The sequence below is a fragment of the Salmo trutta genome, chromosome 23 (genome assembly GCF_901001165.1).
Source record: "Salmo trutta chromosome 23, fSalTru1.1, whole genome shotgun sequence".
NCBI lineage: Eukaryota > Metazoa > Chordata > Actinopteri > Salmoniformes > Salmonidae > Salmo > Salmo trutta.
In genome coordinates this window covers 8,697,329-8,710,110 of record NC_042979.1, presented here as the reverse complement: position 1 = coordinate 8,710,110, position 12,782 = coordinate 8,697,329, and the positions used below count along the sequence as shown (strand labels likewise).

The window sequence follows — 12,782 nt, the reverse complement described above, 5'->3', positions numbered from 1 at the left end:
GTGTGCGTGTGTGTGTGTGTGTGTGTGTGTGTGTGTGTGTGTGTGTGTGTGTGTGTGTGTCTGTGTGTGTGTGTCTGTTTGTCTGTCTTGAGTGTGGTAAGTGTTCCTGTGACGTAGTGGGGGTAATATTTAGGTTGTCGTTTCAATTACTGTAAGTTTCCCCAGATAAAAGTAGTGCTTCTTGTTCCCACGCTGTGACTCACCCCAGTCAAACAGACCCACGCTGCTTCCAGTCAGGACCCAGCCAGTATGGTGCTGACTCCCCCATCGGAGAAACACTGTACCATGGCTATGACCTGATTACATTGTGATAGATAAACTAATAAACTGGATGACTGTAACCTAATGTAATGATCCTGACCATGTGACCAGGAAACAAACAAAACTCAGCCTGTGACCCAGTTTGTACAGTTTGTAGTCACAGTGTTTGTGTTGGTTCTTATCTCAAGGGACCTTGTTTATGTGATACTGACTGACTGGAAAGAAGAAGAAGAAAAAAAAGTGACTGAGAGACAGCAAAGAAATACCGTTATCCAATGTGGAACAATGTAGCGTTAGAACAAAACGTGGAGTTTCATTGAGTTGGCTGGCGGAGGTTTTAATCTAGACTCTTATCACAGCTCAACAGATCATGTCTGGGATTGTTTTGAAGTTCTCCTCAGTTCTCCTCAGGAAACTGGCTATCCAGATTAATGTGGAAGTTGAATGGAAAGACTGTCATTTATTTCACCACTGGGCGTTTGTTTAAAATAAGGTTTGAATTTACATTCAAAATAGTTTTTTTGAGTTGAAAAAAGCTGAAAAGAATGTGTTTATTAATGAGATCTGGCATCTACTGCTGTCTTTGTTCTGTGTGTGTGTACACTGTACAGTATGTGTACAATCGGGTTAGTGTGTGTGTGTGTGTGTGTGTGTGTGTGTGTGTGTGTGTGTGTGTGTGTGTGTGTGTGTGTGTGTGTGTGTGTGTGTGTGTGTGTGTGTGTGTGTGTGTTGGAGGTTTCTTCCCAGAAAGCACTGGGACATGTTCATTCCTAGTCACAGTCCAATGTGCCTTTTTATTTCAGCAGCAGTTGGCCTTCTAGAGTCTTCTAGAGTCTCTGACATGATGTGATTCATCTCTGGAACCCCGTCTGCTTGGAGGCTGCTCAGAAATACTCAAAATGCTTCATGTAGGCCTGTGCACGTGTTGGAGAAAGACGAAGGGAGAGTGAGAAAATGAAAGAGAGAAGAAACAGATAGGGATAGAGCAGAGAACTGTGGACGGAGAGAGAGAGAGAGAGAGAGAGAATGAGAGAGAGAGGGGGCGAGAGAGTGAATGCGAGGGATGTGTGAGAATAAATGTATTTTTCTCTCCTGTCGTTAAGGTGACATCCGTTCATTCTCCCTATCACATTTTAGAGGAGTCTATACAACTCTGAAATACTCACTTTAGCGTAACTCTCTAAAAGAGACTGGCAGTTCAGCGACTGTTCAGTCTGACCCTCTCGTCCACCTGTCGTTCTACGGTTGTTAATCAGGTACTATCCGATCATGAGTTAGCGTTTTAACTGACGTCAGACTGCTGCTCCATGCAGCTTCCACAGACTTGAAGTTACTTCTTCAGCACTTTTCTTTATTACTATGGTATTACTGTGGTATTGCTACGGTGTTACTATGGTATTACTATGGTGTTACTATGGTATTACTATAGTATTATTAAACAGTGTCGTTACCATGGTATAAGTTATACTTAAAGTAATATAACATGGTACCCTGTCTCCTCTCTCAGCACGTAGGCTGTGACAACATCCTGGGTTCGGACGCCAAGGAGGACCGCTGTCGGGTGTGTGGAGGGGACGGCAGCACCTGTGAGGCCACAGAGGGGCTGTTCAATGACTCCCTACCCAGAGGAGGTAAGACCCAGTCTGGGGACAGAACTTGACAGGGCTCTTTACTTCAGGTGTGCAAATGTTTTAGTTCCATACAAACTGAAGAAAAAGGTGAAGGGTCATGAGGTCTCTCCTCTGAGCAAGTACACGTAGTGGGAGAGTAGTATATACACTGAGAGGACCAAATATTAGGAACACCTTCCTAATATTGAGTTGCACCCCCTTTTACTCTCAGATCAGCCTCAGTTCATCGGGACTCTACAAGGTGTCGAAAGCGTTCCACAGGGATGCTGGCCCATGTTAACACCAATGATTCCCACAGTTGTGTCAAGTTGGCAGGATGTCCTTTGGGTGGTGGACCATTGTTGATACACACGGGAAATGGTTGAGGGTGAAAAACCCTGCAGCGTTGCAGTTCTTGACACACTCAAACCGGTGCGCCTGGCACCTACTACCATACACTGTTCAAAGGCACTTAAATCTTTTGTCTTGCCCACTCCGTGTCTCAGTTGTCTCAAGGCTTACAAATCCTCCTTTAAGTGGATTTAACAAGTGACATCAATAAGGGATCATAGCTTTCACCTGGATTCACCTGGTCATTCTAGGTCGTGGAAAGAGCAGGTGTTCCTAATGTTTTGTACACTCGGTGTAGAGATACAAAAGGATGTGTAACGTGTAAAGAAGGGAGGATCAGAGAAGAGGGGTGTGTAATGTAGAGGAGACAGCAGTGTAAAGAAGGGAGGATCAGAGAAGAGGAGTGTGTAATGTAGAGGAGACAGCAGTGTAAAGAAGGGAGGATCAGAGAAGAGGAGTGTGTAATGTAGAGGAGACAGCAGTGTAAAGAAGGGAGGATCAGAGAAGAGGAGTGTGTAATGTAGAGGAGACAGCAGTGTAAAGAAGGGAGGATCAGAGAAGAGGAGTGTGTAATGTAGAGGAGACAGCAGTGTAAAGAAGGGAGGATCAGAGAAGAGGGGTGTGTAATGTAGAGGAGACAGCAGTGTAAAGAAGGGAGGATCAGAGAAGAGGGGTGTGTAATGTAGAGGAGACAGCAGTGTAAAGAAGGGAGGATCAGAGAAGAGGAGGGTGTAATGTAGAGACAGCAGTGTAAAGAAGGGAGGATCAGAGAAGAGGAGTGTGTAATGAAGAGGAGACAGCAGTGTAAAGAAGGGAGGATCAGAGAAGAGGAGTGTGTAATGTAGAGACAGCAGTGTAAAGAAGGGAGGATCAGAGAAGAGGAGTGTGTAATGTAGAGGAGACAGCAGTGTAAAGAAGGGAGGATCAGAGAAGAGGAGTGTGTAATGTAGAGGAGACAGCAGTGTAAAGAAGGGAGGATCAGAGAAGAGGAGTGTGTAATGTAGAGGAGACAGCAGTGTAAAGAAGGGAGGATCAGAGAAGAGGAGTGTGTAATGTAGAGGAGACAGCAGTGTAAAGAAGGGAGGATCAGAGAAGAGGGGTGTGTAATGTAGAGGAGACAGCAGTGTAAAGAAGGGAGGATCAGAGAAGAGGGGTGTGTAATGTAGAGGAGACAGCAGTGTAAAGAAGGGAGGATCAGAGAAGAGGAGTGTGTAATGTAGAGACAGCAGTGTAAAGAAGGGAGGATCAGAGAAGAGGAGTGTGTAATGAAGAGGAGACAGCAGTGTAAAGAAGGGAGGATTCAGAGAAAAGGAGTGTGTAATGTAGAGGAGACAGCAGTGTAAAGAAGGGAGGATCAGAGAAGAGGAGTGTGTAATGTAGAGGAGACAGCAGTGTAAAGAAGGGAGGATCAGAGAAGAGGAGTGTGTAATGTAGAGGAGACAGCAGTGTAAAGAAGGGAGGATCAGAGAAGAGGGGTGTGTAATGTAGAGGAGACAGCAGTATAAAGAAGGGAGGATCAGAGAAGTGGGGTGTGTAATGTAGAGGAGACAGCAGTGTAAAGAAGGGAGGATCAGAGAAGAGGAGTGTGTAATGTAGAGGAGACAGCAGTGTAAAGAAGGGAGGATCAGAGAAGAGGAGTGTGTAATGTAGAGGAGACAGCAGTGTAAAGAAGGGAGGATCAGAGAAGAGGAGTGTGTAATGTAGAGGAGACAGCAGTGTAAAGAAGGGAGGATCAGAGAAGAGGAGTGTGTAATGTAGAGGAGACAGCAGTGTAAAGAAGGGAGGATCAGAGAAGAGGGGTGTGTAATGTCGAGGAGACAGCAGTGTAAAGAAGGGAGGATCAGAGAAGAGGACTGTGTAATGTAGAGGAGACAGCAGTGTAAAGAAGGGAGGATCAGAGAAGAGGGGTGTGTAATGTAGAGGAGACAGCAGTGTAAAGAAGGGAGGATCAGAGAAGAGGGGTGTGTAATGCAGAGGAGACAGCAGTGTAAAGAAGGGAGTATCAGAGAAGAGGAGTGTGTAATGTAGAGGAGACAGCAGTGTAAAGAAGGGAGGATCAGAGAAGAGGAGTGTGTAATGTAGAGGAGACAGCAGTGTAAAGAAGGGAGGATCAGAGAAGTGGGGTGTGTAATGTAGAGGAGACAGCAGTGTAAAGAAGGGAGGATCAGAGAAGAGGAGTGTGTAATGTAGAGGAGACAGCAGTGTAAAGAAGGGAGGATCAGAGAAGAGGGGTGTGTAATGTAGAGGAGACAGCAGTGTAAAGAAGGGAGGATCAGAGAAGAGAAGTGTGTAATGTAGATCAGACAGCAGTGTAAAGAAGGGAGGATCAGAGAAGAGGGGTGTGTAATGTAGAGGAGACAGCAGTGTAAAGAAGGGAGGATCAGAGAAGAGGGGTGTGTAATGTAGAGGAGACAGCAGTGTAAGGAAGGGAGGATCAGAGAAGAGGAGTGTGTAATGTAGAGGAGACAGCAGGGTAAAGAAGGGAGGATCAGAGAAGAGGGGTGTGTAATGTAGAGGAGACAGCAGTGTAAAGAAGGGAGGATCAGAGAAGAGGAGTGTGTAATGTAGAGGAGACAGCAGTGTAAAGAAGGGAGGATCAGAGAAGAGGAGTGTGTAATGTAGAGGAGACAGCAGTGTAAAGAAGGGAGGATCAGAGAAGAGGAGTGTGTAATGCAGAGGAGACAGCGGTGTGTAGAGAAGAGTATGTATTTCAGAGAGAGCCCATTCCTCTGTGCATTCTGAAAGCTGCCAAACACCACAAGTTTGTAAGCACTTTCCGGGAGACACATCCTCGTGCAGAAAAGCAAGGTAAAACCCAGGAACGTATTGTCTTTATGGCAGAGCAGCCCCGTCCTAGGGCCAACAGAGCACTGAAATCTGTGTGTGTGTGTGTGTGTGTGTGTCTGTTTGTCTGTGTGTGTGTGTGTGTGTGTGTGTGTGTGTGTGTGTGCGTGCGTGCGTGCGTGTGTGTCTTTGTCACCCAATGATTAAGCGTATGGTTTTGGGAGTTGAGAAACATGTTGTCAAAACATAAATGGAAATATAATATATTTGCATTAATTACATCATCCGGCGAAGGACTCGGAGTGGTGATATGGCTTCATCCTGGCTCTGGGTCCAACACTAGTCTGTAGAGAGACAAAAGCACTTTCTCCTACTATGGTATGTCCAGTAATGCATCTAAATGCTGTGTGTTTGTAATGGTGTTGTCCTTTTCTCTACCAGGTTACATGGAGGTTGTCCTGATTCCAAGAGGATCAGTCCACATAGAAATCCAAGAAATTGCCATGTCCAAGAACTACATCGGTAAGTGACCTCTTTCATCCTGTATTTCTTTACAGTCTATATATCTGAAAATGTTCATTATGTTCATAACTCCACACAATTAGTGAACAGTAATGTGAAGCAGTTTGAAATTAACCTGTTTCACATTAGCGGTTGGCTTCAGCTCTTGGTTTAAAGATCCAGTTTTCCGCATCACCTGGTGCTTTCTCAGTCTAGAGGAGAGCAGACAATGTATTTTTAACTGGCACTAAATGAACAGCTTCCACATTAGAGAAAATATTCAGCGCGCGTCCAGTGGGAGACTTTAGAGTCGGTCTCTCCCTCTTCGTTCCAGACGAAAACAGAACAACATTCACAGCTCTGACGGTCAGAATCAAAACAATCAAACAAGCCCATTTCGTTTAGTGCTGTTGTCGTGGGCTTGACATTAACTAGGGAGTTAGCCGTGTGACAGAGTGGTGAATTTACAGCTCAGGTTGTCGATGGAGGACTGAAATCAGGCTTTGAAACGTCAGGCGTTGTTAGATTTACAACCCTGCGGTGACAGCCCTGAGGCACTCGTGGATTCAAGTGGATAGAAGAATATCTATATATCAACATTTATTTGATTTGATACAAGTTTTAACGATTGTCACTTTGTGTCCTATTGTGTAGACGGCGCTCTCTATGTCCCTTCCAAGTAATGTGTGACAGACCCGAAAGGATGTGGGATTATTTGGTCTTGGCAAAGTTGTGTGAGGCTGCCTTTAGCAGTGGAGATGGACTGAGAGCTTACTATTTGAATGTGCAGATGAGGTGACAGTAAAGACTGCATTCTGTAAGCTATCCCCCAAAACAGGAGGAGTCAAATAAGTATTGTTGTAATAAAGTGCGTAAGTGCTGCAAAGTGCATACGCATGAGGAATCAGCTAGAGACAGATAGAGAGAGGGAACACAGTGTTTGGATCGTTTCTCCTCAATTTGGCCCCGTTTCAACTCGGAGAAAATGGATATTTTGAGATGTGTTGTGCTTGGAGACGACTCCTTTGTTTTGACGACCGGCAGGAATGGTATTCATGGGATTCTTCCAGGCTTTCACCTGAAGAGTGTGTGTGGTTGTGTGTGTGTGTGTGCGTTTTCTCTTTCCCTCTGAAAAGTGAGAGAGTGTGTGTGTGTGTGTGTGTGTGTGTGTGTGCGTGCGTGCGTGCGTGCGTGCGTGCGTGTGAGCTCGCCCTGAGTGCTGCACAGTGTCTGTTGCGGAAAGAAAGTTGCCAATGACATCAGGAGAGGACGACGGTGTTGATGATGAATGATGGTGATGACATCACACCAAAACACCTGTTGTCTTGGCTACCGTTCCTGGGTAGTCTTTGGCTCACCACTCTTGTCAGCATTTTAACAGGCTGCTATTTTAACTATAGGGTGTTCAGTGAACTACACTCAACCCTGCCCGAGAGCTGAAAATGTGTCTTAGCGACGCCAGAGCATTCCTCCTACCTAGGCTTTATCTCAGTGGGCTAACACGGTGTTGTGGGTACCAATCCAACTAGAAATCTTCTTCTATCGGTGCCTTTCTGTAGCATTGAAGTCAGAGGGAGATGACTACTTCATCAACGGAGCGTGGACCATCGACTGGCCCAGGAAGTTTGACATCGCAGGGACGGCGTTCCACTACAAGAGACCACTTGACGAACCTGAGTCACTAGAGGCCCTGGGGGCCACCACGGAAAACCTAGTCGTCATGGTAACCACATTTGACTGTTTTGTTGTGTGTTGAGTAAACAATGTGGGGGGGAGGTTTGTCTTTGACACAGAAAGAGGATCAAACACAAAAAGGGCTTTTTCATGCTTCTTTCAGCCCACCGGGTGTCCTTAGTCAGTTTGGGGGGTGGAGAGAGAGAGGGGGGATTCCACGAAAAAGGGAATATCACAAAGACAACCTTCAGATGTTACCAGTTTGAATCGACATGAAGCACAACAGCTGCTCCCAGCAAACCTTAGCTGACCTTCAGGCCAGTAAGACTGTGCTGGCTTGGGGTTTACTACAGTATATACAGCAATGTAGATATTGAAAAAGCCATTTCTGGCTCAATTCAAATGCAAATGGACATGTGTTTTGGTGAGCGTGTGTGTTTATGTTTGCGAGCGTGCTCTGGCTTGTGAAAACCTGTGTGTGTATGTGCACGGGTGTAAGTGGGTGTAATGCCTGGATGTCTGTGTGTGTGTGTGTGTGTGTTTGTGTTTCTTTAAGCCGTCCCACTCAATGGCCCTCAGGACCGCAGTGGCTTTCGCCTGGACTTGAATACTGGAAATACCAGACCCCATAGCCCCACTGGATTAGGGCTGGGGTTAACCCGGTTAGGGTTAGGAATAAACAGAGCTGTCCATCCCACCACAGGCCATTCCGTTGTGGCAACTGAAAACTGCATCATTCCTATGTTCCCTTGCATCAAATACTGCATCAAATACGCTAACATACACACAGTGCTGGTTGGATGATTAGAGTCTCCGCTGCAGTACTGCACAGTAAGAGGAACACGTAACAACTCTTTACTGGGGACTTATTCTATATTTCAATAATAAATCATTTTGATTTTTACATTGTGTTAATGATGGCAGATTGACATTTCCACGTTTTTAGAAACCCGTTTTTTTTTTCAAGATGAGTGATGAGAAGAGAATCGTTCAACCCATCGGGTATCTCGCTACGCCCCCATATGTCCTGTCGTGAAATATGCAGACAGACGCATTAAAAGTGTGTTTACATTGTAATACTTCTGACAGCCAGTTTATAGCATTCCCAGAAAGCATGGGTTATTGAGTCATTATTATGCTGAGCAAAAATATAGACGCAACATTAGGCCGTAATCTATGGATTCCACATGACTGGGAATACAGATATGCATCTGTTGGTCACAGATACCTTAAAAAAAAAAGGTAGGGGCGTGGATCAGAAAACCAGTCAGTATCTGGTGTGACCACCATTTGCCTCATGCAGAGCAACACATTTCCTTCGTATAGAGTTGATCAGGCTGTTGATTGTGGACTGTGGAATGTTGTCCCACTCCTCTTCAATGGCTGTGTGAAGTTGCTGGATATTGGCGGGATCTGGAACACACTGTCGTACGTGTCTGGTGAGTATGCAGGCCATGGAAGAACTGGGAAATGTTTAGCTTCCAGGAATTGTGTACAGATCCTTGCGACATGGGGCAGTGCATTATCATGCTGAAACATGAGGTGACGGCGGCGGAGGAATGGCACAACAATGGGCCTCAGGATCTCGTCACGTTATCTCTGTGCATTCAATTTGCCATCGATAAAATGCAGTTGTGTTCGTTGTCTGTAGCTTATGCCTGTCCATACCATAACCCCACCGCCACCATGGGGCACTCTGTTTACTACAGTGACATCAGCGAAGCGCTCGCCCACATGACGCCATGCACGTGGACTGCGGTTGTACATACTGCCAAATTCTATAAAATGATGTTCCAGGCAGCTTATGGTAGAGAAATGAACATTAAATTCTCTGGCAACAGCTCTGTTGGACATTCCTGCAGTCAGCATGCCAATTGCAAGCTCCCTCAAAACTTGAGACATCTGTGCCATTGTGTTGTGTGAAAAAACTGCACATTTTAGAGTGGACTTTTATTGTCCCCAGCACAAGGTGCACCTGTGTAATTTCAGCTCATGAAACATGGGTACACTTTACATGTTGCGTTTATATTTTTGCTCATTGTAGTTTTACACTTAAAACATGACTCTGCCGTTGTGCTGTAGAATGTGCATTTTGTCTCTTGTGTGATACATTCTAAACGTACATTATTTAGTTATCTCCAACCTTCCCTCCATCTTGTGCCAACATCAGCTTTTTTAAAGTTTATATTTTTTTCTAAGAGATTGTCAGTTGGGTATGCTCTCTTCAAGGTTTTGTATAGTTTCCCGATCATATGAACATTCTTTTCCGACTCAAATCAGATTTTCTCAAGGTTGCTCTAAGGTCCAAAAGATTGAAATATACATTTTGTGATATGTAATTTTTAAATTGCATGTATTTGAAACTATCTATATTGGTCAGTCCAAAATTACTTTTTAATTCTATCATGGAAATAAATATATTTCCTGTTACCAAGTCATTTACAGATTCTGTGCCTTTAGTTTTCCATGTGGACCAATTTATTGGTGAATTCTGAAAAGCTACAGACACATGAAACGAGGGGTTAATATGATAATAAGAAGGAAGTTGTAATCTGTAACACACCTCGTTTATTCTCCTCAGGACTTTAAATGGCCCCACAAACCGCGGACCCAGCTTCCGGCAGGGCAGGCAGAGGGGCAGGTTCCGGGTCGAGAGCCAGACTCTCTCCCCTGGGGTGAACACGGGGGCCTCGCTGCGGTGCCGGTCAGCGCTCGCTTTTTGTCGCTCCCTGGCTCGTTCCAGGGATTCCTGCACAGCGTTCCAGGTCTCCCTTGAGCGCTGCACCCATTCCTCCACCGCAGGGGCCTCCGTCTGGCTCTGATGCCATGGCCCCAGGACCGGCTGATAACCCAACACACATTGGAATGGTGACATGTTGGTGGAGGAGTGGCGCAAAGAGTTCTGAGCCATTTCGGCCCATGGCACGAACCTTGCCCACTCCCCCGGCCGGTCCTGGCAGTAGGACCGCAGGAACCTGCCCACCTCCTGGTTTACCCTTTCCACCTGCCCATTACTTTCGGGGTGAAACCCCGAGGTCAGACTGACCGAAACCCCCAGTCGCTCCATAAACGCCCGCCACACTCGGGACGTGAACTGGGGGCCTCGATCTGAGACGATATCCTCGGGCACCCCGTAGTGCCGGAAGACGTGGGTGAATAAGGCTTCCGCGGTCTGCAGGACCGTAGGAAGACCGGGTAACGGAAGCAGACGGCAGGACTTAGAAAACCGGTCCACAACGACCAGGATCGTAGTGTTGCCCTGAGACGGCGGGAGATCGGTCAAGAAATCCACCGCCAGGTGGGACCATGGTCGTTGTGGAACCGGGAGGGGTTGTAATTTCCCTCTAGGCAGGTGCCTGGGAGCCTTACTCTGAGCGCACACCGAACAGGAGGAGACATAGTGCCTCACGTCCCTCACCAAGGTGGGCCACAAGTATCTCCCACTAAGACCACGCACTGTCCGCTCAACCCCTGGGTGACCCGAGGAGGGAAGCGTGTGAGCCCACCGAATCAGCCGATCGCGAACACCGAGCGGAACGTACTTACGACCCACTGGACACTGCGGAGGAGTAGGCTCCGTCCGTAACGCCCGCTCGATGTCCGCGTCCACCTCCCAGACCACCGGTGCCACCAGGCAGGAGGCTGGAAGTATGGGCGTGAGATCGGTGGACCGTTCCTCGGCGTCATGGAGACGAGACAGTGCGTCGGCCTTAGTGTTCCGGGAACCTGGGATATACGAGATGTTAAACCGAAATCTCGTAAAGAACATCGCCCACCTGGCTTGACGCGGGTTCAGTCTCCTCGCCGCCCGGATGTACTCCAGATTGCGGTGGTCAGTCCAGATGAGAAAAGGGTGACGCGCCCCCTCAAGCCAATGTCTCCACACCTTCAGGGCTCTGACCACAGCCAACAGCTCCCTGTCCCCCACATCATAGTTACGCTCCGCCGGACTCAACTTCCTAGAGAAGAAGGCGCAGGGGCGGAGCTTGGGGGGGGCGCCCGAGCGCTGGGACAGCACGGCTCCTACCCCAGCCTCGGACGCGTCCACCTCCACTATGAAGGGCAAAGAGGGGTCCGGGTGCGCCAGCACCGGAGCGTCGGTGAACAAAACCTTCAGACGACTAAAGGCCCTGTCCGCCTCCGCGGACCACTGCAACCGCACCGGGCCTCCCTTCAACAGTGAGGTAATGGGAGCCGCCACCTGCCCAAAGCCCCGAATAAACCTCCGGTAGTAATTGGCAAATCCCAAAAACCGCTGCACCTCCTTCACCGTGGTGGGAGTCGGCCAATTACGCACGGCTGAGACGCGGTCACATTCCATCACTACCCCTGATGAGGAAATGCGATACCCCAAGAAAGAGACGGCTGGTTTGGAAAACTCACATTTCTCAGCCTTGACGTATAGGTCATGCTCCACCAGTCGCCCAAGCACTTTACGCACCAGAGACACATGCTCGGCGCGTGTAGCGGAGTAGACCAGAATGTCATCGATGTACACCACTACACCCTGACCGAGCAGGTCCCGGAGAATCTCGTCCACAAAGGATTGAAAGACTGCGGGAGCATTCTTTAACCCATACGGCATGACGAGGTACTCATAATGGCCAGATGTGGTACTAAATGCAGTTTTCCACTCGTCCCCTCCTCGGATACGCACCAGATTATATGCGCTCCTGAGATCCAATTTCGTGAAGAAGCGCGCCCCGTGAAATGACTCCATCGCCGAGGCGATGAGAGGTAGTGGGTAACTGAAACCCACTGTGATGGCATTTAGACCTCTATAGTCAATGCACGGGCGCAGACCTCCCTCCTTCTTCTTCACGAAAAAGAAGCTCGAGGAGACGGGTAAGTGAGATGGCCGAATGTATCCCTGCCTCAAGGACTCAGTGACGTATGTCTCCATAGCCGCTGTTTCCTCCTGAGACAGGGGATAAACGTGACTATGAGGAAGGGCAGCGCCCACCTGGAGGTTTATCGCACAGTCTCCTCGTCGATGAGGTGGTAATTGGGTCGCCTTCGTTTTACTGAAGGCGATAGCCAAGTCGGCATACTCTGAGGGAATGCGCACGGTGGAGACTTGGTCTGGACTCTCCACCGTAGTCGCACCGATGGAAACTCCTATGCACCTGCCCGAGCACTCATTTGACCACCCCTTAAGAGCCCTCTGTCCCCACGAAATATTAGGGTTGTGAGTGGCTAGCCAGGGAATCCCTAGAACCACTGGAAACGCTGGGGAATCGATGAGGAAAAGACTAATCCGCTCCTCATGACCCCCCCGCATTACCATGACCAGAGGCACAGTGACCTCCCTGACCAGCCCTGACCCTAGTGGTCGACTGTCTAGGGCGTGCACGGGGAAGGGTTGATCCAACTGGACCAGGGGAATCCCTAACTTAGCCGCGACCCCACGGTCCATAAAACTCCCTGCTGCGCCTGAATCGACTAGCGCCTTAAACCGGGAGTGAGGGGAGAAACAAGGAAAAGACACTGATACATACATGTGACGGACAGGGGGCTCTGGGTGAGGCTGGTGCTGACTCACCTGAGGTGTCAAAGGAGCGCTCTGCCTGCCGTCTGGACTCCTAGGGGAGTCTCCCCAGC

At 48.1% G+C, this 12,782-nt stretch overlaps 1 protein-coding gene across 1 annotated transcript in view; it reads left to right on the top strand.

Moving 5' to 3' along the window:
* LOC115159229 (A disintegrin and metalloproteinase with thrombospondin motifs 6) overlaps positions 1–12,782 on the top strand; it is a gene marked incomplete in the record, with an annotated part of 225,356 nt that overhangs the window by 198,608 nt on the left and 13,966 nt on the right. The window contains 3 exon segments of the mRNA XM_029708726.1: positions 1,769–1,892; positions 5,448–5,528; positions 7,067–7,230. Coding sequence (XP_029564586.1) covers positions 1,769–1,892; positions 5,448–5,528; positions 7,067–7,230 — 369 coding nt within the window.